This window comes from Pongo abelii, chromosome 10 (genome assembly GCF_028885655.2).
Source record: "Pongo abelii isolate AG06213 chromosome 10, NHGRI_mPonAbe1-v2.0_pri, whole genome shotgun sequence".
NCBI lineage: Eukaryota > Metazoa > Chordata > Mammalia > Primates > Hominidae > Pongo > Pongo abelii.
Genome location: NC_071995.2, coordinates 50,462,258 through 50,483,029, shown reverse-complemented (window position 1 = coordinate 50,483,029; position 20,772 = coordinate 50,462,258). Strand labels below are relative to the sequence as shown.

The window sequence follows — 20,772 nt, the reverse complement described above, 5'->3', positions numbered from 1 at the left end:
TGTATACATGTGCCATGCTGGTGCGCTGCACCCACCAACTCGTCATCTAGCATTAGGTATATCTCCCAATGCTATCCCTCCCCCCTCCCCCCACCCCACAACAGTCCCCAGAGTGTGATGTTCCCCTTCCTGTGTCCATGTGTTCTCATTGTTCAATTCCCACCTATGAGTGAGAATATGCGGTGTTTGGTTTTTTGTTCTTGTGATAGTTTACTGAGAATGATGATTTCCAATTTCATCCATGTCCCTACAAAGGACGTGAACTCATCATTTTTTATGGCTGCATAGTATTCCATGGTGTATATGTGCCACATTTTCTTAATCCAGTCTATCATTGTTGGACATTTGGGTTGGTTCCAAGTCTTTGCTATTGTGAATAATGCTGCAATAAACATACGTGTGCATGTGTCTTTATAGCAGCATGATTTATAGTCCTTTGGGTATATACCCAGTAATGGGATGGCTGGGTCGAATGGAATTTCTAGTTCTAGATCCCTGAGGAATCGCCACACTGACTTCCACAAGGGTTGAACTAGTTTACAGTCCCACCAACAGTGTAAAAGTGTTCCTATTTCTCCACATCCTCTCCAGCACCTGTTGTTTCCTGACTTTTTAATGATTGCCATTCTAACTGGTGTGAGATGGTATCTCATTGTGGTTTTGATTTGCATTTCTCTGATGGCCAGTGATGGTGAGCATTTTTTCATGTGTTTTTTGGCTGCATAAATGTCTTCTTTTGAGAAGTGTCTGTTCATGTCCTTCGCCCACTTTTTGATGGGGTTGTTTGTTTTTTTCTTGTAAATTTGTTGGAGTTCATTGTAGATTCTGGATATTAGCCCTTTGTCAGATGAGTAGGTTGCGAAAATTTTCTCCCATTTTGTAGGTTGCCTGTTCACTCTGATGGTAGTTTCTTTTGCTGTGCAGAAGCTCTTGAGTTTAATTAGATCCCATTTGTCAATTTTGGCTTTTATTGCCATTGCTTTTGGTGTTTTAGACATGAAGTCCTTGCCCATGCCTATGTCCTGAATGGTAATGCCTAGGTTTTCTTCTAGGGTTTTTATGGTTTTAGGTCTAACATTTAAGTCTTTAATCCATCTTGAATTGATTTTTGTATAAGGTGTAAGGAAGGGATCCAGTTTCAGCTTTCTACATATGGCTAGCCAGTTTTCCCAGCACCATTTATTAAATAGGGAATCCTTTCCCCATTTCTTGTTTTTGTCAGGTTTGTCAAAGATCAGATAGTTGTAGATATGTGGCATTATTTCTGACGGCTCTGTTCTGTTCCATTGATCTATATCTCTGTTTTGGTACCAGTACCATGCTGTTTTGGTTACTGTAGCCTTGTAGTATAGTTTGAAGTCAGGTAGTGTGATGCCTCCAGCTTTGTTCTTTTGGCTTAGGATTGACTTGGCGATGCGGGCTCTTTTTTGGTTCCATATGAACTTTAAAGTAGTTTTTTCCAATTCTGTGAAGAAAGTCATTGGTAGCTTGATGGGGATGGCATTGAATCTGTAAATTACCTTGGGAAGGATGGCCATTTTCATGATATTGATTCTTCCTACCCATGAGCATGGAATGTTCTTCCATTTGTTTGTATCCTCTTTTATTTCCTTGAGCAGTGGTTTGTAGTTCTCCTTGAAGAGGTCTTTCACATCCCTTGTAAGTTGGATTCCTAGGTATTTTATTCTCTTTGAAGCAATTGTGAATGGGAGTTCACTCATGATTTGGCTCTCTGTTTGTCTGTTATTGATGTATAAGAATGCTTGTGATTTTTGCACATTGATTTTGTATCCTGAGACTTTGCTGAAGTTGCTTATCAGCTTAAGGAGCTTTTGGGCTGAGACAATGGGGTTTTCTAGATATACTATCATGTCATCTGCAAACAGGGACAATTTGACTTCCTCTTTTCCTAATTGAATACCCTTGATTTCCTTCTCCTGCCTAATTGCCCTGGCCAGAACTTCCAACACTATGTTGAATAGAAGTGGTGAGAGAGGGCATCCCTGTCTTGTGCCAGTTTTCAAAGGGAATGCTTCCAGTTTTTGCCCATTCAGTATGATATTGGCTGTGGGTTTGTCATAAATAGCTCTTATTATTTTGAGATACGTCCCATCAATTCCTAATTTATTGAGAGTTTTTAGCATGAAGGGTTGTTGAATTTTGTCAAAGGCCTTTTCTGCATCTATTGAGATAATCATGTGGTTTTTGTCTTTCGTTCTGTTTATATGCTGGATTACATTTATTGATTTGCGTATATTGAACCAGCCTTGCACCCAGGATGACTTTTCACTGTGGCGCCCCCACACTGCTCTTGTTTCTACCACCTGTTCTTCCCCACCTCTATTGGGATTTCTGCCACAACTTTCTTTTTCTTTTCTTTTTTTTTTTGAGGTGGAGTTTCACTCTTGTTGCCCAGGCTAGAGTGCAATGGTGCGATCTCGGCTCACTGCAACCTCTGCCTCTTGGGTTCAAGTGATTCTCCTGCCTCAGCCTCCCGAGTAGCTGGGATTACAGACATATGCCACCACGCCTGGCTAATTTTTTGTATTTTTAGTAGAGACGGCATTATCCGTGCTGGTCAGGCTGGTCTCGAACTGCTAACCTCAGGTGATCCAACTGCCTTGGCCTCCAAAAGTGCTGGGATTAAAGGCGTGAGCCAAAAATATTTATTGCAATGAACATAAAGAAAAAGGACATTTAAAACACCAGGAAAATTCAGCAGGGCACAGTAGCTCATGCCTGTAATCCCAGCACTTTGGGAGGCTGAGGCGGGTGGATCACCTGAGGTCAGGAGTTCTAGACCAGCCTGGCCAATATGGTGAAACCCTGTCTTTATTAAAAATACAAAAAATTAGCCAGGCATGGTGCTAGGCACCTGTAATCCCAGTTACTCAGGAGGCTGAGACAGGAGAATCACTTGAACCCAGGAGGCAGAGGTTGCAGGGAGCCAAGATTGTGCCACTGCACTCCAGCCTGGGCAACAGTGCAAGACTCTGTCTCAAAAAATAAATAAACAAACAAAAAAACCTAGGAAAACTCCTCCCACAATCTCTAAATAAATCAACTCACTTTCTAGTTACTTACAAAGTCTGTCTTATCTGCATTTTTTTTTTTTTTTTGAGAGAGGGTGTCATTGTCTTGCCCAGGCTGGAGTGCAGTGGCACGATAAGGGCTCACTGCAGCCTTGACCTCCCAGGCTCAAGTGATCCTCCTACCTCAGCCCCCCTGACCCCTGGGAGCTGGGACTACAGGAGTGTGCTACCACACCTGGTTAATTTTTTGTATTTTTAGTAGAGATGGGGTTTCGCCATATTGGCCAGGCTGGTTTTGAACTCCTGGGCTCAAGTGATCTGCTCGCCTTGGCCTCCCACAGTGCTGGGATTATAGGAGTGAGCTATTGCGCCCGGCCTTCTGCATTCTTAATTCTTATGAGTTCACAGCACAGACTCCATCATGTAGTCTGCCCTTTCCCTTTAATATGGTACATAGTATCACAAGTGGTTTCCAGTTCTGCTGCAGAGCTCCAACAAGATGATTTAAAATAATTGTATCCATTTGGGCAAGCCATCACTTAGCCATTTTTCTAAGGCTGGAGATTTTTTCCCCAAGTTAAAAAAATTATTATTACGTTTTGGATGAAAGCCACAGCTATTTGAGTCCAGAGGGAAAACACACATTTTTTTGTTGGCGGACACTGATGCTCACTGAATGAGCTTCTCCTCAAGATGCTGTCTGGGACATGCTTCTCAGAGGGTGAGCACAGATCAGTGCTGGTCAACGGCACTTTGTTATTGCCTTGTGGTAAGCACAGAATTTGAGAGTAACCATTTAGAAAATTATTATTGTTATTGCTATTTTTAGCAGTTAAACAATGTTTTGTTTGCTGAATCTAAAAATCAAAAAAATTTGGGCTTGCATTTTGTATATCTTTTTAAAAAAATTATCTTTAGGAGGTAATTCCTTTAATTCTATTTTACAAAAGTATTGTCTATAAAGAACTGGAAATGATAAAACAGAAAGAGAGATAGTTAGGGATGGTTTGTCTTCTGGTCTAGAAGACAATACTAGGTACTGGTAGATGCTCAACAAATCTATAACCACAGACTTTTGGTGCTGAAGTACCTTGTGTGGTTTTGTGTTTGAGAAGTCTGAGGCTTATCAAGCAACACACAATGTGAATGACCTTGGGCAGAATCTGTGGGCCTCCACTTGTACTCAGTGACCACAGTATTGCACTTCCATGTGATAAAATTTTGGGTGCTCATGGTGATGATAACTGCAGGGAGCAGAAGCAGTGTGTCGGGAGATTGGAACAAAACTTTTGCCCCACCAGGACAATGCTATGACAGAAAGTGTTTCCACCTCTGTCCCAGCTGTGGTCCTGAGGTCTCTAGACACCATCTAACTTTGCCCCAGATCTCCCAGGCACATCCCAGAAACAAACAACTCAATGGTGGAGTTTCTTAGGAAGAGATGAACTGATGATTTGGGGGGAATCTGTATAGAAGTTTCCAGCAATGAGATCCTGAGAGATTCTTGCACTCTGATCTCTAAATGGCAAGAGATGAATGATAAATGATCGAGTTGGGGAAGTTTGTCTGCAATCTGATTTCTGCAACTCATAGGTGTGAGGTTTTAAACAGATGTTGCTGGCAGGCAAACTAAACATTAATACTCCCCTTTCAGGATTGTAAAGGTGCCCAGCCCAGTAATGTGTGTGTGTGTGTATATATAGAGACGGAGCCAGATCCTTTCCAAAGGAGTCAGAACTCCTTTCCTCTCTGGTCTCTGCCTCCTTCCTGCCAGGCTCTTTCTCTTGCCTGCTTCTCTGGATGCTCCAGCAACCATGAGCCGCCAATTTAGTGCTCAGTCCGCGTTTAGTTCAATGAGCAGGCGGGTTTATAGTACCAGCTCTTCTGCAGGCTCTGGTGGTGGGAGTCGGGCAGTGGGTTCTGTGTGTTATGCTCGAGGGAGGTGTGGTGGTGGTGGATATGGGATCCATGGAAGGGGGTTTGGCTCTAAGAGCCTCTACAATCTGGGTGGCAGTAGAAGCATCTCCATTAGTCTAATGGGGAGGAGCACCAGTGGTTTCTGCCAGGGTGGGGGAGTAGGGGGATTTGGCGGGGGCAGAGGCTTTGGGGTTGGCAGCATTGGGGCTGGTGGCTTTGGAGGTGGTGGCTTTGGAGGGGGTGGTTTTGGGGGTGCTGGATTTGGGACTAGCAATTTTGGGCTTGGGGGCTTTGGGCCTTCTTGTCCTCCTGGGGGCATCCAAGAGGTGACCATTAACCAGAGCCTCCTAGAGCCACTTCACCTGGAGGTGGACCCTGAAATTCAGAGGATCAAGACCCAGGAACGGGAGCAGATTATGGTTCTCAACAACAAGTTTGCCTCCTTCATTGACAAGGTGAGCACCTCAGGGGCAGGGAGGGTCATTGGTCACTGACCAAATGACTGAGAGAGATTACACTCTACCACCTCTCACCACATCGTGCTGTTTCAGCTTGACCTGGGACCTTAGGAAATCATTTACCCATTTGGGCTTCAATTTGTCTTCTTGCGGGGATTTAATTCTATCTTTTCCTTTTGGCAGGAAAGGAGATAAGCAGTGTGAATATACTCAACAGATACATGGTGTAGTACCCTCATTCTCATTCACAATTATTCACTTTCCATCCACCCATCCACCCATGCACCCATCCATCCATCCCCATCCACACAATCCATTTATACACACACACACACACACACACACACACACATCCGTCCATTCATTCATTCATCAATCCACCCAACTATCCACCCATCCGTCCATCCATCCATCCACCCACCCATCCACACAATCCATTTATACACACACACACACACACACACACACACACGTTCATCCGTTCATTCACTCATCCATCAATCCATTCAACTATCCACTCACGCACCCATCCACCCATCTAGCCCACAAATATTTTCTAAGAATCTATGATAGGCCAGACATCGTGCCAGGTGCTACAGGTGACTAGAACACAGGTCCTGCCATCAAGGAGCCCACGTCTAAAGGGGAGAGAATTACGACAGTGCATGTGAAGTGTGTCAATAGGGGTAGTACTCTCTGGGCCATGGTAGCTCAAAGGAGGGTGTCATGAGCTCTGCTTGCTGAGTCTGGAAGGTGGATGAAAAGTTAAATGGGTTCTAATTTTAGTATATGTGCTGCCGAAGTGAGCACGAGTTAAATGGGTTCTTAGGGCAGAGGGGATTTTCAGGCGGGATTTTCAGGCAGAAGGACCAGGAGGCATGAAAGTGTGACGCCTTTAGGGAATTTCAAACGGTTATAATTCCTGGAGAAAATGGGATACCAGGGAGTGGAGGAGAGAAGTGGAGATGAAGCCACAGAGCCAGGGCAGGAGAAGCAGGCAGGGCATGGTGAATGCCCTGGTGGTGGGTATCTCTTGGGGCTAAAGTCAATAGCATACAATGTAGGGTTCTGTCTGAGTTTCCCCTTTTGGCTCATCAAGGGCCAAGGATGGGCCAGATGGAGACACAGAAGCCCCTGTCCCTAGTTCCCTGTTGAAACTTCAGATTAGGTCCAAAGCAGCAGCAGAGGCTGGAGAACTCGCCATGGTGAAGACCTCCCTCCAGCATCTCCTTTTGTCTGGAGGTCGAGGCACAGCGGCCACTAGCACCTCCCCAGGAAGAACTTTGCCTTCAGGGGTGCAGTGGGAAGCTCCACAGAGCACCAAGGCCGCTTGCACACTCTGTGAGTTTCCCTCAGTCCCCACAGGAGTTTAGTGCTGAGGCCAGAGCTTGACCTGTGGCCTGACTGCAGGGTAGCTGTGGCCAGAGGCCATGCTGGGTGGCAGGGCAGGCCTCTGAGCAGTTGCTGGGGATGGGACAGTGTGTGAGTGGGCGGAGGAGGGTGAGAGTGCTGAGGCCCAGAGGCTGCTGAAGAGGAGCGCAACACAGCAGCGTGCTCCCATGGCTTCTCATCACGCTGCGTGGGAAATTTGGCTGAGTATCACCACGCTTTAGGCACAGGCAGGGGTTAGAGGGTTTCACTGGAGCAAGGAGTCAGTACTCGGAGGTCATGGCTGGGCCAAGAGAGGAGCAGGGAGGAGAAAGGGCTGGGGAATGACCACAGGCTGCTGGCAACTGACCTCCTGAGGCTCATCTGATTATGGCCCCTGTCATGAACAGGGTCTGTCCAGTTGCATGGCATAGGGCAGTGCGCAGAGGCTAAGGTGCAAGAGACCTGGGCCTCCTGTCCTTTGAAGGGCATGGCCTATGATGACTATGAGGAGAGGCTTCTCAGCCAGGTGGGCTCTGGCCTGGCTGGAAGGGAGAAGGCTTCTATGACAGGTGACTTCTGACTCTGCTTTCCAAACTGGTCTTCCTGCTTTCACCCTTGACCCTGTATGCCTATTCTTGACACCACAGCAGAGCCACCCTTTAAAAGCATGCCACACCACTCCTCCATTTGAATCCTCCAATGGCTTCTTGTCTCAACTGAAAGAAAAGCCCAAGTCCTAAAAGGCACTATGTTATTTGCCCTTCAACCCGCAGCTGCTGCTAAGCCCACACTTGCATTTGTGGAATCAGGCCACGTTGCCCTCACTGGGTGGAACAGCTTTCAGGATACAATGGCTAGTAAGCACAGTGAGGCCTGGAAAACAGCCCCCAGGCTTCCAACTCATTGTTGTCTGCAGCGTCCTGTGCCCCTCTGCCTCTTCTCCTGCTCTCCTCTTGCTCACCAGCATGGAAGGCTCAGTTCTGTCTCAAGGTCTTTGCACCTGCCATTCCCTCTGCTTGGAACTCTTACCCCCAAAGAGAGGCCCACCTTCCTCCCTCACCTTCTGTGGGTCTTTTCTCAGATGCCACAGTTTCAGTGGGGCCTTCCCTGACCACCACTTCAGTGTTCCTGTGCCCCAGCCCTGTGTGACTCCATAGTCCCTGCAGCCATCTGAGGCATTGTATTTTTTACATGATTATTTCTTTATAGTAATCTCTCTAAATAGAATGCAAACTCCTAGAAAGCAGGGATTTTGCCCGTTTTGTTTATTACCAAATCCCTAGCACCCAGAATAGTGCCTGACATATGAGAATTGCTCAATAAATAGAAACCGGATGACAAATTGGGTCAGCCCCTCAGGGGTCAGTACTGGACGCTCAGAGAGTGGAAATAGAGCCAAAGGCTTTCTAGAACCAATGACAAGGGGACAGGGCCTCAGAAAGGAAAGGAGGAGTTCAGCTCTTCCCCCTGGGACACTGGCCTGGCCTTGATCAGCTGACCCTTAGACCTCTATGCTAAGAGTGGTGAGTGGCCTGGATAGCCCACACCAGCAGGCAATTCTAAAACCTTTTGCACTTCATGAGTGCATGACACTTTTTGTCTTCTCCGTGTTGGGCATTGTGTGTCCATGGGTCCACTGTGTCCCCTGGAGAACAAAGTAGACATAGGCCTGTCCTCATGGGGCCCAGTGAAGCCTAGGAGAGAGATGCTCACACACTGCCACATGACTGCAAGTCTCAACAGATCTAGACAGGCAAGGAACAAGGGGCTGCAAAGGGGACACACTGGTGGGATGCCACCTCAGCTGAGATCTAAAGGATGAGCAGGAGTTTGCTGGGCAAAGAGTTGAGGAGACCTGGGCTGCTGAGGGCACTGGGAGTCCCTGTGCAGGGGAGGAGCACTGAAGCAGAGGGTGGGTGAGAAGGTTGCTCAGCAGCATGCCTCATTCCATCGGTGCTAGCTGAGCTGCCCTTGAGTTTTGCTGGTGGGACACAGACCAGGAGTGTTTTGGGGAACCTGGGGAAAAACACAGTGGCTTTTACTGATTGTTCTAGTGGTTAAGGCACTCCCTGCAGCCAGACTCTGCCTTTGCAGTTTGGGTGGCCTGATGAGAACCACAGTGTCTTCTATGAGCTCCTGGATATTGCGGGTGGGTACCTGGGCTAAAGCCAGAGCACCCAGAGTTGTGTCACTGCTCCCTCATTGTTTTATGTGGAGACTGTCCATGGGACCACAGGATTCTTTCTTTTGGTCCCCACAATGCCACTGCCACTGAGTGCAGTGAATGAGTGCTGAATTGATTTCTTCACTCCCTGGGAGTGCCACCACAGAGTAAAAATAGAGAGTGGCAGGAATTTCTCATGGTGTTGTGAGCTGTGCTGACAAGCCTGGGAGAGCTGCTTGCCTAATCTCTTGCTTTGATAAGGTGAGCAAAAATGAGCCATGGGAGGTGGTGTTGTCTGCAAACATTTTCCAGCCTAGAGTCAGAATCCAAAGGGAGCTAACCAGGGTTGGTCCCTCAGACGGGCAGAGTGTCAAGGGCCGTGGGATTTGGAGGACCCTCACTAGTGTCACGTGGTAGGGGAGTGTCTTCAGGGTTCTGTTCTGCCCACACAAAGCAGTGGGTTTGCCCCTTTACGTGGTGCCCGGAGGAGGAAGCTGGATTCTGGAGGGTGTGTGTTTTTGTGCGTGTGCGCCCGCATGTGGCCGAGAAAAGTCTGGAGGCAGCACCACTGCTTCGATCAGGGCACTGGAGCGGAGGATCCACAGTGTGTAGCTGGCTGAGGAAAGGTGGAGGCTGGTCATTACCATGGCAAGGACAAGCCACACACTTTGCACAGCCAGCCGCCTCCCTGGGACCCATATCTTACCTCCATATCCACAGTTTTGGGAGAAGAGGTGGTGAAAATATTGGGTGATGTCCACTCTCCATTTCCCGGGAAATAGCAAGTGGGTAGTTCTCAAACACCTGACAACCCAAAGTCCTCACTTTGGGGCACTTGAATGCATCAGACTTTTAAAAAATGAGAACATTTGCCTTAAAAATTCTGTCTGCATTATAAAAGCATTTAAATGAGTTACTTTCCTGAAAAACATCCCGGCAGACAGCAGAGGTGGTGGTGGCTGCAGGGCAGGGGCACCCAAGCAAGTTTGCTCAGGAATTAGTTTAATGTTCTAAGCCAAACTGATCCTTCTCTCTTTTTCTTTCTTCCTCTCCTCTATCACATAATGCATTTTGACCACAAAGAGAAAGGAGCCTTGGGGTCATCAGTGTCTCAGATGCTCCGAAACACCATTTCCTTACGTTGGCATGGATAAATTGAGTGTGGAGTGTGAGTGCTCTATGATGTAAATGAAGGAAGTGATTTACCTTCAAAACCAGAGTGAGCTTAGTGTCAATTTTAGGCAAGTTGACCTTACAGCCATTGGCAGTCAGAAACCACATTGCCCTCTGTGTGTCTGAATCCCAGAGAAAAGGAAGCTCTCCGACCCTTGGAGGAGCCATCCTGATTCTCTGAGGTCTGGATGTGTTGAGGGGGTATGGATGCTCCTACTTATGGGGGAGCTGCTCTGATCCATGGCCTGGGGTGGACTGGGGTCTCTTGCTCTTAGGTGCGATTCCTGGAGCAGCAGAACCAGGTGCTACAAACAAAATGGGAGTTGCTGCAGCAGGTGAACACCTCAAGTGGAACCAACAACCTGGAGCCCCTCTTGGAGAACTATATCGGTGGCCTGCGGAGGCAGGTGGATTTGCTCAATGCAGAGCAGATGCGCCAGAACACGGAGGTCAGGAGCATGCAGGATGTCGTGGAGGACTACAAGAGCAAGTGAGACTCCAGGCAGGGCAAAACAGGGGAGAAGCATGGCTGGAAACTGGTCACAGGGGCAAGACATTCTGCTTCAGTGTTTATGTGTAAGAGTGGGGGGTGGCGCATGCAGGCTCTGCACTGCACAACTGCAGGAGGCGCTGTTTTGTATGTGGCAACCCAGGTAGAATGACATTGGCAGCCAGCTGTCAATTGCATTGGGTGGGGAGGGGCAGGATAGCTTCACGGATGTTGAAACCAGGTAAGCCTGATTTCCAGTGTGGGCTCTGCCATTTACTAGCTGCCTACAAATTCATCTTTTAAAGTCTCTAGTGTTCACATTAGTAATGTGGGAATAGCAAGAACCTCCCTTGTTGGATTGTTGTGGGTAGATCTGTGGTTCTCAGACTTGAGCATGCATCTGTTTGCTGGAATCAGATTGCCGGGTTCTGTCCCCTGAGTTTTTGATTCAGCAGATATGGGATGAGGCGAGAGTGTTTGTACTTCTAACATGTTTCCAAGTGATGCTGATGCTTGTGGATTAGGGACCACACTTTGAGAACTGCCGGTTTGAATGAAATGATGCTTAGTAAGTTCTTAGTATTGTGGTTGTACACCCCTAGCAGTCAATAAACCCTTGCTATTATGACTATAAACAGTAGGGGTGACAGGAGTTGTCGAATTCCAGATCAGCTGCTCCTGAGCTGTGCAGGCAGCCGAGCTTCTCCCTCCCTCTTCTTCCCCATGTGGGGTGCAGGGTGCTTCTTTCCCATCACCTTGGCATGCTTACTGTGTCATGCCAGTAGAGATCCAAGTGTGTGTGAATCAACGAGGGAAAAATGAAATCCACACTGGAGGTGCTGGTGGGGGGTGGGGTACAGAATTGTAGGTTAAATTTTTTCTCTTCAAAAATATTTAGTAAAAGTGGTTTTCATTTCATGTTCTCAATTTTAAGGAATGAATGAATTTGACACATTTACAAAGGTAAAACATCAAAATAAAAATAGACATTCCAGGGACCTTCTCTGTGGCTCTGGGTTTTCCATGTTGGCCTGGGGTCCCCTCTGTTGGCCCACAGACCCAGGAGTTCGCTCTGCCCTCATCCATGAGAGTGCCAGCCTCTGGGAATGGACAGCCAGCACCTTAAGCAGGGTTCTCTGAGCCCAGGACAGCAAATGTTGGGGGAATTCCAAGCTTTCTGCTGTAAGGAGGGACCTCAGGGAGCCAAGGTCAGCCTGCAGCCTTTCTGTGCTCCTTTGCCTCACCTGACAGGTATGAGGACGAAATCAACAAGAGGACCGGCAGCGAGAATGACTTTGTTGTCCTGAAGAAGGTGAGGGAAGGGGGAGTCCCGAGGGTGGCTGTGGATCCAGGAGGCTGAGAGGTGTGAGGAATCCCTATGGGATGCTCTGTGACAATGGCAGGGTGGCCTTTATGGCCGGCTTGCTGTGTGTGTTGCCTGAATGCGGGGCCCTTACATTGGAACTGATACTGATAATGACTCTTTAGGAAGCCTTGAGTTCGTATCTCTCTGGGGTCCTGAAAGTGAAATGAAGTGAAACGACAGCTTTTGAGTGTCAGTTACTTGTAGCCTTGGGACCTGGGGAAGGACCTGGGGTGTTGGGTGTGACTGACTGAGATGTGGAGGTTGGTGTCACATCTCCTTCTGGCCAGGAAAGCCAGGACTTATGGGTCCCTTATTCGAGTGAGGTGATGAATTTTTTAAGTAAGGAAATAAACCCAGAGTGGCTCTGCCGCTTGCCTGAGCCACCCAGTGAGCTGGTGGCAGGCAATGCCTGGGCAATAAAGTCATACTGTTTCTGCCTGCTATTCAGGATGTGGACGCTGCTTATGTGAGCAAAGTGGACCTGGAGTCCAGGGTGGACACTCTGACTGGGGAGGTCAATTTCTTGAAATATTTATTTTTGACGGTGAGTTAAGCCTTTGTGAGAACTCCCCTTTCTTTTCTCACATCTCACAAGGAGTATGGGCTGTAAGAGGGGAGGCCTGAAACCCAACACTACCCACTAGGGACTCATCTCCCCAGGTACCCCAACTCTGTGGGCCTGGAGTCAGCCATCCTCTCCACCCCAATCCTCAGAATCCCCAGGTCGGGGTAATGAAGATGGAAGGCTGGGAAAATCCTGAGTTAGGTGGAGGCAAACATGTCCCTGGTTCATGGCTTCCAATCTGTCTGGGAAATCACCCAGACATATAAGGGGCAAAACCGACCAGAAATCTTCATTAATTCTGGGGAGTTGATGGAGCTGTTAGGAAACTCTGTGGGAGGTGACAGTGTGAGTCTCAAAGGGAGTGAAACCTGACCTTAGTGGTGGGGGATCAAACACTCCGCCACCGGCCCTCTTTTGCCTGTGTCTAACTTGGGGGTACGTGCTCTGGGCCAGATGCTGTGTTAGAAGTTTATGTTATGGGTATCTCCATTCTACAGATGGGAAAACTGAGGCACTGAGGGGTTAAATTACTTGCTTCATTACCTAGCTAGTCAATGGTAGAGCCAAGACTCAAAATTGAGTCCAAGTGGCTCCTTAACTAGAGTCCATTCTACTGCCTCAGAGAACTCATGTGGTTTCAAGGAACAGGCATGCCTGCCAAGGAGCCCAGCTCACTATGGTGGCCAAGTCAGAGCAAGGCAGAGTGGCAGCTGCAGGAGAAGTGTGATGGGGAGATGGTATCTGAACGCTCCAGGTTTAGGCTCCTTTCTTCTCCCTGGAGGCAGTTAAGACTCTCCCTATTGTCTCTCATTGCACACAACAATTCCAAGAGCTTTTCCCAAGACTACCTGGCCCAGGCTTCTGGCTTCCCCTGAGAGCCTTGAGGGAGCAGCAGAGGAAAACTGAGGCCCCCAGAGGAGAATGGAAGGAGTCAGCCTGTGCGCCATGCCTCGCAGGAGCTGTCTCAGATGCAGACTCACATCAGTGACACCAACGTCATCCTGTCCATGGACAATAACCGCTCCCTGGACCTGGACAGCATCATCGATGCAGTGCGGACCCAGTACGAACTGACTGCACAGAGGAGCAAGGACGAGGCCGAAGCCCTGTACCAGACCAAGGTGGGCGTGGCCCCCAGATCTGGTGCCCAGAAAAACAGATTCTTCCCAGAATTGTCTTTCTCTTATTGCATTGTCTTTCTCTTATTTCTGAAGTAAAATGTGTTTGTTATACAAATTCTAGAAATTACATTTAAAGATTACCCATCTCTCACTACCGCTATTAATATGTTAATATCTCTTCTACCAGTTCTTTGTCACTATTAGGCTAGTGCAAAAGTAACTGCGGTTCTTGCCATTAAAAGTAATAACAAGAACCGCAATTACTTTTGCACAAACCCAATAATGTTTATTGAGAACTCATATGTGTTAGGCACTGCACAAAGTGCTTTACATATATATTATTATTTCATTCAGTCCTTACAACAACCAATGAGGTAAGAATTTCATTATCACCATTTTATAATAGATAGTAGCATGTGAGATTACTTAATTTCCCTAATGCCTTGTAGCTAGTAAATGGCAGAGCCAGAGCTTAATTAAACTTGGGTTTGTGTCTACAAACCCATTCCCCTCACCACTAGAATGATTTTTATTCTTTTTTTCATAATGGTATCTATTAAAATATACTTTTTTTACTTTTTTTTTTTTGTGATGGAAACTCACTCTATCTCCCAGGCTGGAGTGCAGTGGCCTGATATCAGTTCACTACAAACTCCGCCTCTTGGGTCCAAGTGATTCTCCTGCCTCAGCCTCCTGAGTAGCTGGGATTACAGGCGCGTGCCACCACACCAAGCTAATTTTTGTATTTTTAGTAGTGGCAGGGTTTTGCCATGTTAGCCAGGCTGTACTTTCTCTTTTACTTATCGCATATGGATACTTTTCTGTGACACTAAATAATCTGCCGCATTTTTAACAGCCTGGTATTATATTGTAAGACTACACCCTCCCTTATTAGATCAACCTTTTTGTGGCTAAGTTGTTGGGCCCATCTTTGGTTACTTGTTTTCCATAAACTGACCTGGATCTTTTTGGATGGTGAAGCCTCTGGTTGAAAGGCCGTGGCTGACAGTCCAGTCACTAAATTCTGAACAACTAGCATTGATGACTGGCTTTGAGGATGATCTGTGGCCAACTCCAATCCTGGCTGACCTCTGTCCCACTGTCCTGCAGACAGTGTTCTGCGGTGGAATGGATTTCGACATCAGACTAGGAGGCAGATGGCCAACAGTGAAAAATAGCAGAGTGCAGATTCCCTTGAGTCGATGCTTCTACCCACTTCAGAGCCCTGTCCTGGGGGTGGAGTTCTGACTGATGGGGCAATACAGAGACAGAAACAGAGATGGAGGGGAAATGAGACTGAACGTGGAGCAGGTGGAGGGCCTCTGAGGACACAAGGTCCTGCCTGACTGCTAGGGAGATCATCCTGGAAAAGGGTGAGAAGCTATATGGTGGGTGGAAAGAGTGAGGGGATCTCAGTGCGGGTAACGACCAACGTGAAGGCTTAGATGTGTGAAAAGGTGATAGAAAGGGCATCACAAAGCAGGTTTGTCTGGCTGGGATGAGAGTCTGCCCAGAGACTGGTGGGAATGCAGGAGGCTTGGTATAGTGTGAGCGTGTGCATGTATACATGTGTTTGCAGCCCAGGTGAGGGAGGTTTGGTATAGCTGTGAGTGTGTATGTAGGGGTGACCACAGTGCAAGGTGGGTGGGAATCTCCCAGGGGAGAGCAGCCCAGACCTACTCCCTCCTGGAGGGGCTTGTGGTGGGCAGCACATGCTGACCATGATGCTGCCTTTGGCCCCTAGTACCAGGAGCTCCAGATCACAGCAGGGAGACATGGAGATGACCTGAAGAACAGCAAGATGGAGATTGCAGAGCTCAACCGCACCGTTCAGAGGCTGCAGGCAGAGATCAGCAACGTGAAGAAGCAGGTGGGATGGGTGCTCAGGGATGGGTGACCAAGCCCTGCACCTCCCACAATGCCCTGCCAGATCGAACTCTGGAAACTCAATCATTAAATGGTCTCCAACTGTCTCTGGAGCAGATTGAACAGATGCAGTCACTCATTTCGGATGCTGAGGAGAGAGGCGAGCAGGCCCTCCAGGATGCGCGGCAGAAGCTGCAGGACCTGGAGGATGCCCTGCAGCAGTCCAAGGAGGAGCTGGCCCGGCTGCTGCGTGACTACCAGGCCATGCTGGGGGTCAAACTGTCCCTGGATGTGGAGATCGCCACCTACCGCCAGCTGCTGGAGGGTGAGGAGAGCAGGTGGGTCTGGCAGCTGTGTTTCTGGGGCTAAGGCTCGAGATGCACCCATGAAGCTGTGGGACTGGCTATTTGGAGAAAAGATAAGCCCCACCTTTTTGGGAAGATTGGTAGCCCAGAGTGAGCAGAAACATTCCAATTAGAGGTAGAGGCTGTGTGAATGGGCAAGGTAGGGAGAAGTCATTGTTATCATTCCTCCACCTCCAAGTAGAATGTCTTTATACACCAACCCAAGTCTCTGCAGCTGGGTATTCACCCCCAATGCTGAAAGGCTTCATGAAAACGCTGAAATTTCTCTCCACCCACTGGCTTCCTGACCTCTGCTCATGCACACACATTTCCCTAAGGCTTGGGGACACCTCTGATCCAGATGTCTGTGGGCCACTGCCTTCTCTCCTCAGGCCCTGTGGGTCTGGCTGACCGTGTGCTTTGGTTTTACAGGATGTCAGGAGAGCTGCAGAGCCATGTGAGCATCTGTAAGTAGCAGAGCCCAGGGCCAGAGAGAGGCTGGCGGTGCTGGGTGGAGGAAGGGCCGGGAGGTGGCCAGCAGAGAAAGGACAGTCTGGCATTTTAGCTTCCAGTCCTGTACAATAGACACCAAAGTAAGCAAGCGTAATGGCAAAGCCTGGAAGAGTTCATTTGAAATAAATGGTTATGATTTCAGGTCTGCTTATCTTAATTGTTATGATGCCTTTTTATTAAATGATGCCTAGGAGGAATCGGCAGCGGCTAGAACTCTTTAGGGTACATATTCAATAAACAATGAAATTGTGTTGCTGAGAGGTACCCTGGCATCCCTTTGTAGTATGAAGAATACTTTTCAAGTGGGAACACTTTCAATTTTCAATGTATGGGGTTTGCAAGTCGATGCCACGGGCGATCGAGGATGGAGGAGGCTACAGGTGCAGGGGCGGGTGCAGTGGGGGCCTTGCCCGGTCCCTCTGACCCCGTGTGCATTGTCCCCTCTCCACAGCCGTGCAGAACAGCCAGGTGAGCATCAGCGGCGGCGCGGGAGGCGGCGGCAGCTATGGCTCAGGAGGCTACGGCAGCGGCAGCGGTGGGGGCTATGGCGGCGGAAAAAGCTACCGCGGAGGCGGGGCACGAGGCGGGAGTGGAGGCGGTTATGGCAGCGGCGGCGGCGGCGGCGTGAGCTACGGAGGGAGCAGCAGAAGCGGCCGCGGATCCTCGCGCGTGCAGATCATCCAGACCTCCACCAACACCTCCCACAGGCGGATCCTGGAGTAGAGGCTTCGTTTCTGCCACACCTCACGCCTGCACCCGCGCCGCCCTCTCCTCAAACTCCTCCCCTCCACGCCCTTCGTGACCCCCCTCTCATTCACTTTTCTTGATGGGTCTCAGCAATTTTGCCAATAAATTCGACTCTAATGGGGGAAGCAGGGTGGATAAGTCCAAACAGCAGATCTCTCTTTGGAGGGCACTGGCTTGCAGTCAGAGTCACAGCTAGGCACATTCTCACTCAGACCCCGCTCTGCTGGCCCTGCTGCTGTTCCTGCTCCCACCTTTTTGGAAGATCGGTAGCCCAGGGTGAGCAGAAACATTCCAGTTAGAGGCAGAGGCTGTGCGAGTTGGCAAGGTAGGGAGAAGTCATTGTTAGCATTCCTCTGCCTCCAAGTAGAATGCCCTTATGCCCCAATTCAAGCCACTGCAGCTAAGTATTGATCCCCAATGCTAAAAGACACCAGGTACTAGTTTAGTAACGGAGGGAAACAGCCTGTAGAGCATCGACAAGGCGCATAATGGAGAGTTGGTATCTCAACCCCAGGCTCCCTTTGCTATACCTGGGCTGCTCTCTGAACAAGAATCCACACCCCCCTGCCCTGCTGGAAGCCACAAAATGATCCCTTTGGGGGAAGTTGCTGATTGCAGGGCAAGCTAGCTTGGTAAGGAAAACTTCTGCACCAGCGGCCTATTCCTGCCTCTTGGTCCATAGCCTCACACACTCATGTTGATGGAGAGTATAGATTTGCTGCCCACATCAGATATCTGTAAGGCATCACTGTCCTGATTCTGAACCTCTGTCTCAGGAAGCATTCTCCCCTGTGTAAACAACTCAAGGTGGAAGTATTTCAGAGGGCATGGGGTCATGAATCCTTACCCAAAGGAGGCCTGTTTTAGCAGTGGATGCAGGAGTTGATGAACAGACAAGCAAGTTCTGCTTCTGTCCTGTTTCCTCCTGACAGCTCCATTCTTTTGAAGCCTGACCCTTCCTAAGCTCTGCTTCATAACCACTCTGAGAATTGTCCCATTGGGTGGGAATGTGAAGCCCAGTTCTGTTCCATCCAGGTGCCTCGGGCCTGAGGAGTCTGTGGATCTGACTTGGTTCTTGGAAGGGTTCCAACCCCAAGTCAGTCAGGAAGCTGCCCGTTTTTTTTGCAAGGCATGTTAATGCCCTTTCCCAGACCTCTCTAGTCCCTCCTGCCTTCTGTTCTCTGTGGCTGTGAGCCCTTTATGAGAATATGACTCTTAATTTTGAGTCTTATGTAAGAGGCTTCAGATGTCCTGGAGAGTGCAGGAAGAGGAAAGTATCAGGCCTTGAGAGAGGGAATGTAGCTTTGCTTCTATGATCTGGAGTCACCTTCACTTGCTAGCTGAGTCCTAACACAACTTCCAAGTCCATGATTCTCTTGGGGCATTGGATGGGCTCAGTGTGGGTCTCTTAGGCTGTGCTTGTGACTTCATCATTTCCTGGTTCAAAGTTGTACTGTCAAGGGGCAGCATTTCTGGTATTTCTATAATAAATTTTTCTGTGATTTCAAACTGCTGTTTGGTCAGGAGATGCATTATTTCTTCTACTCCTTCTCCTTCTTCTCCTTTGCCTTCCTCCTCTTCTCCCTCCTCTTCTTCTCCTTCCTCCTCCTACTCCCTCCTCCTCCTCCTACTCCCTCCTCCTCCTTCTTCTTCCTCTTCCTCTTCCTCCTCCTCCTCTCCTCCTCCTCCTCCTCCCTCCTCCTCCTTCTTGTTCTTCCTCTTCCTCTTCCTCCTCCTCCTCTCCTCCTCCTCCTCCTCCTCTCCTCCTCCTCCTCTTCCTCCTCCTCCTCTTCCTCCTCCTCCTCTTCCTCCTTCTCCTCTTCCTCCTCCTCCTCTTCCTCCTCCTCCTCCTCTCCTCCTCCTCCTCCTCCTCCTTCTTCTTCTTCTTCTTCTTCTTCTTCTTCTTCTTCTTCTTCTTCCTCCCTCCTTCTCCTCCTCTTCCTCCTCCTCTCCTCCTCCTTCTCCTTCTCTTCTCATTCTTCCTTCTTCATCTTCATCTTCTCCTCTTTTTCTTCTTTCTTCTAAATAAAGATGGGGTCTCACCATTTTGCCAAGGCTGGTCTTGAACTCCTGGGCTCAGGTGATCCTCCCCCCTTGGCCTCCCACAGTGCTGGAATTACAGGTGTGAGCCACGGTACCTGGGCCATTTCTTTTAAAATTTCTGCAGACCTCTGAAATTATTTATATTTGGGAAGTTAAAATTTCTTCTTCTTATTTTTTATTGTACAAGTAATACACAGTCTTGAAGAATCTTACAGACATAATCTTATTAATCCTTAAAGTGGCTGATCATTCAAAAGTCAATTATACATTTGTTCAATGAGCACTTATTAAGCTCCTATTGTGTGGCAGGCAGTGGCTTAGGCACTGGGAATGCAATGTTGAATGAACATGTTTCTGACTCTTAAGTTGCTCACAACTAAATGACATATTATGGGGGAGGGAAGATTCGGAGAGAAGAGAAATCTGAGTGTGCATCTAAGGATCTCCTAGCTTGAGATGGAAGCAAGGCCTATCCTGAGGACACAGGCAGACCCCCCAAAACAGGAACAGTGGGACTTACGACAGGTGCCAGTGCTGAGGAAAGGACGTTTGGTTCCAACAGACTCCTGGAGGACTGGGATATGGAACAGGGTTGAGGAAGAGAGGAGTGGGTGGGGAGGTGAGGGAAGGGCCCTCCAAACAGGGGAATAGTCCGCTCAGAGACTCAAAATAAGAGAGAGAGTGGGAGTGAGAAGGAGCAGCTGGACAGGAGAAACTGAACTAGGGAGGGGAGGGGCTGAGGCCCGTAAACTGAGTGGGGTCATGGGCACAGACATCTTCAATCGATGCCTTGAGGGAAGCAAAGATGCAGAAATTCCATAATGGAGCAAGTTAAGCCATCAACTCATCCTATGTGGTAGTTCTGAGTCCATGTAAAATAATCACATAAAAGATGTGATCTACTTTCTAATTCCCTGGAGGGACTTTGATGAAATTTGGATATGGGATTCATTCGAATATGACAGGAGCCCATATTGATAAGACACTGTGTTCCCAGGCACACCCCTCCATTCTCTCTGAGAAGTTTCTCCCCATCTCACCTGTCCTGGCAGCAGGCCTGCCAGGAGATGGGTAGGAAAGGGAGAAATGGGCAGAGAGGCTGTCTGAAGGGAAGCAGAGAGGGAGCAGACAGATGCAGTGTCCCACACTTGCAGCCAAGAGCCAAGAGCACACGGACTAGGAAGGGAAGACATGGATGGAGAGCAGCTGGCAGGTGAGGAGACGTGAGTCAGAAGGTGTGGCAGCTGCTGTAGGCAGCCATGGGAATCAGGAAGAGAGTCACATCTAGAGCTTGTTTAGGCTCTTCTGGAGTCAGGTCACTCTGGGGACTCTGAACTCCAAGGACTGTAATAAATAGGAGCCTACTCAGAGGAGGGTGACCAGGACAGTGGTGGTGGGGAATCGGAAGCCTGGTCACAGGAGTACCAGTGGATTAAGTCTCTGGGGGAGATGTGGCAGCTAACTGCAAAGATTTGAAAGGCTTCCGTGGGACCACAGGAAGCGTGGCTGACTCTAGCCGATGACCCAGATAGGCAGTGTCTTTGCAGTTAGCTGCCACATGTCCCCTGAAAGGTGGGCTTCTCCTCCACATGTGGGCAGGCT

At 48.7% G+C, this 20,772-nt stretch overlaps 1 protein-coding gene across 1 annotated transcript; it reads left to right on the top strand.

Moving 5' to 3' along the window:
- The first annotated feature begins 4,756 nt into the window (after window positions 1-4,756).
- On the top strand, window positions 4,757-18,716 carry KRT77 (keratin 77). The gene is made up of 9 exons (XM_002823287.3): window positions 4,757-5,404; window positions 10,391-10,605; window positions 11,857-11,917; window positions 12,420-12,515; window positions 13,493-13,657; window positions 15,402-15,527; window positions 15,641-15,861; window positions 16,300-16,334; window positions 16,832-18,716. The coding sequence occupies exons 1-9, from the start codon at window positions 4,847-4,849 to the stop codon at window positions 17,101-17,103; spliced, it is 1,749 nt and encodes a 582-aa protein (XP_002823333.3). The 5' UTR covers window positions 4,757-4,846; the 3' UTR covers window positions 17,104-18,716.
- The last annotated feature ends 2,056 nt before the right edge of the window (window positions 18,717-20,772 follow it).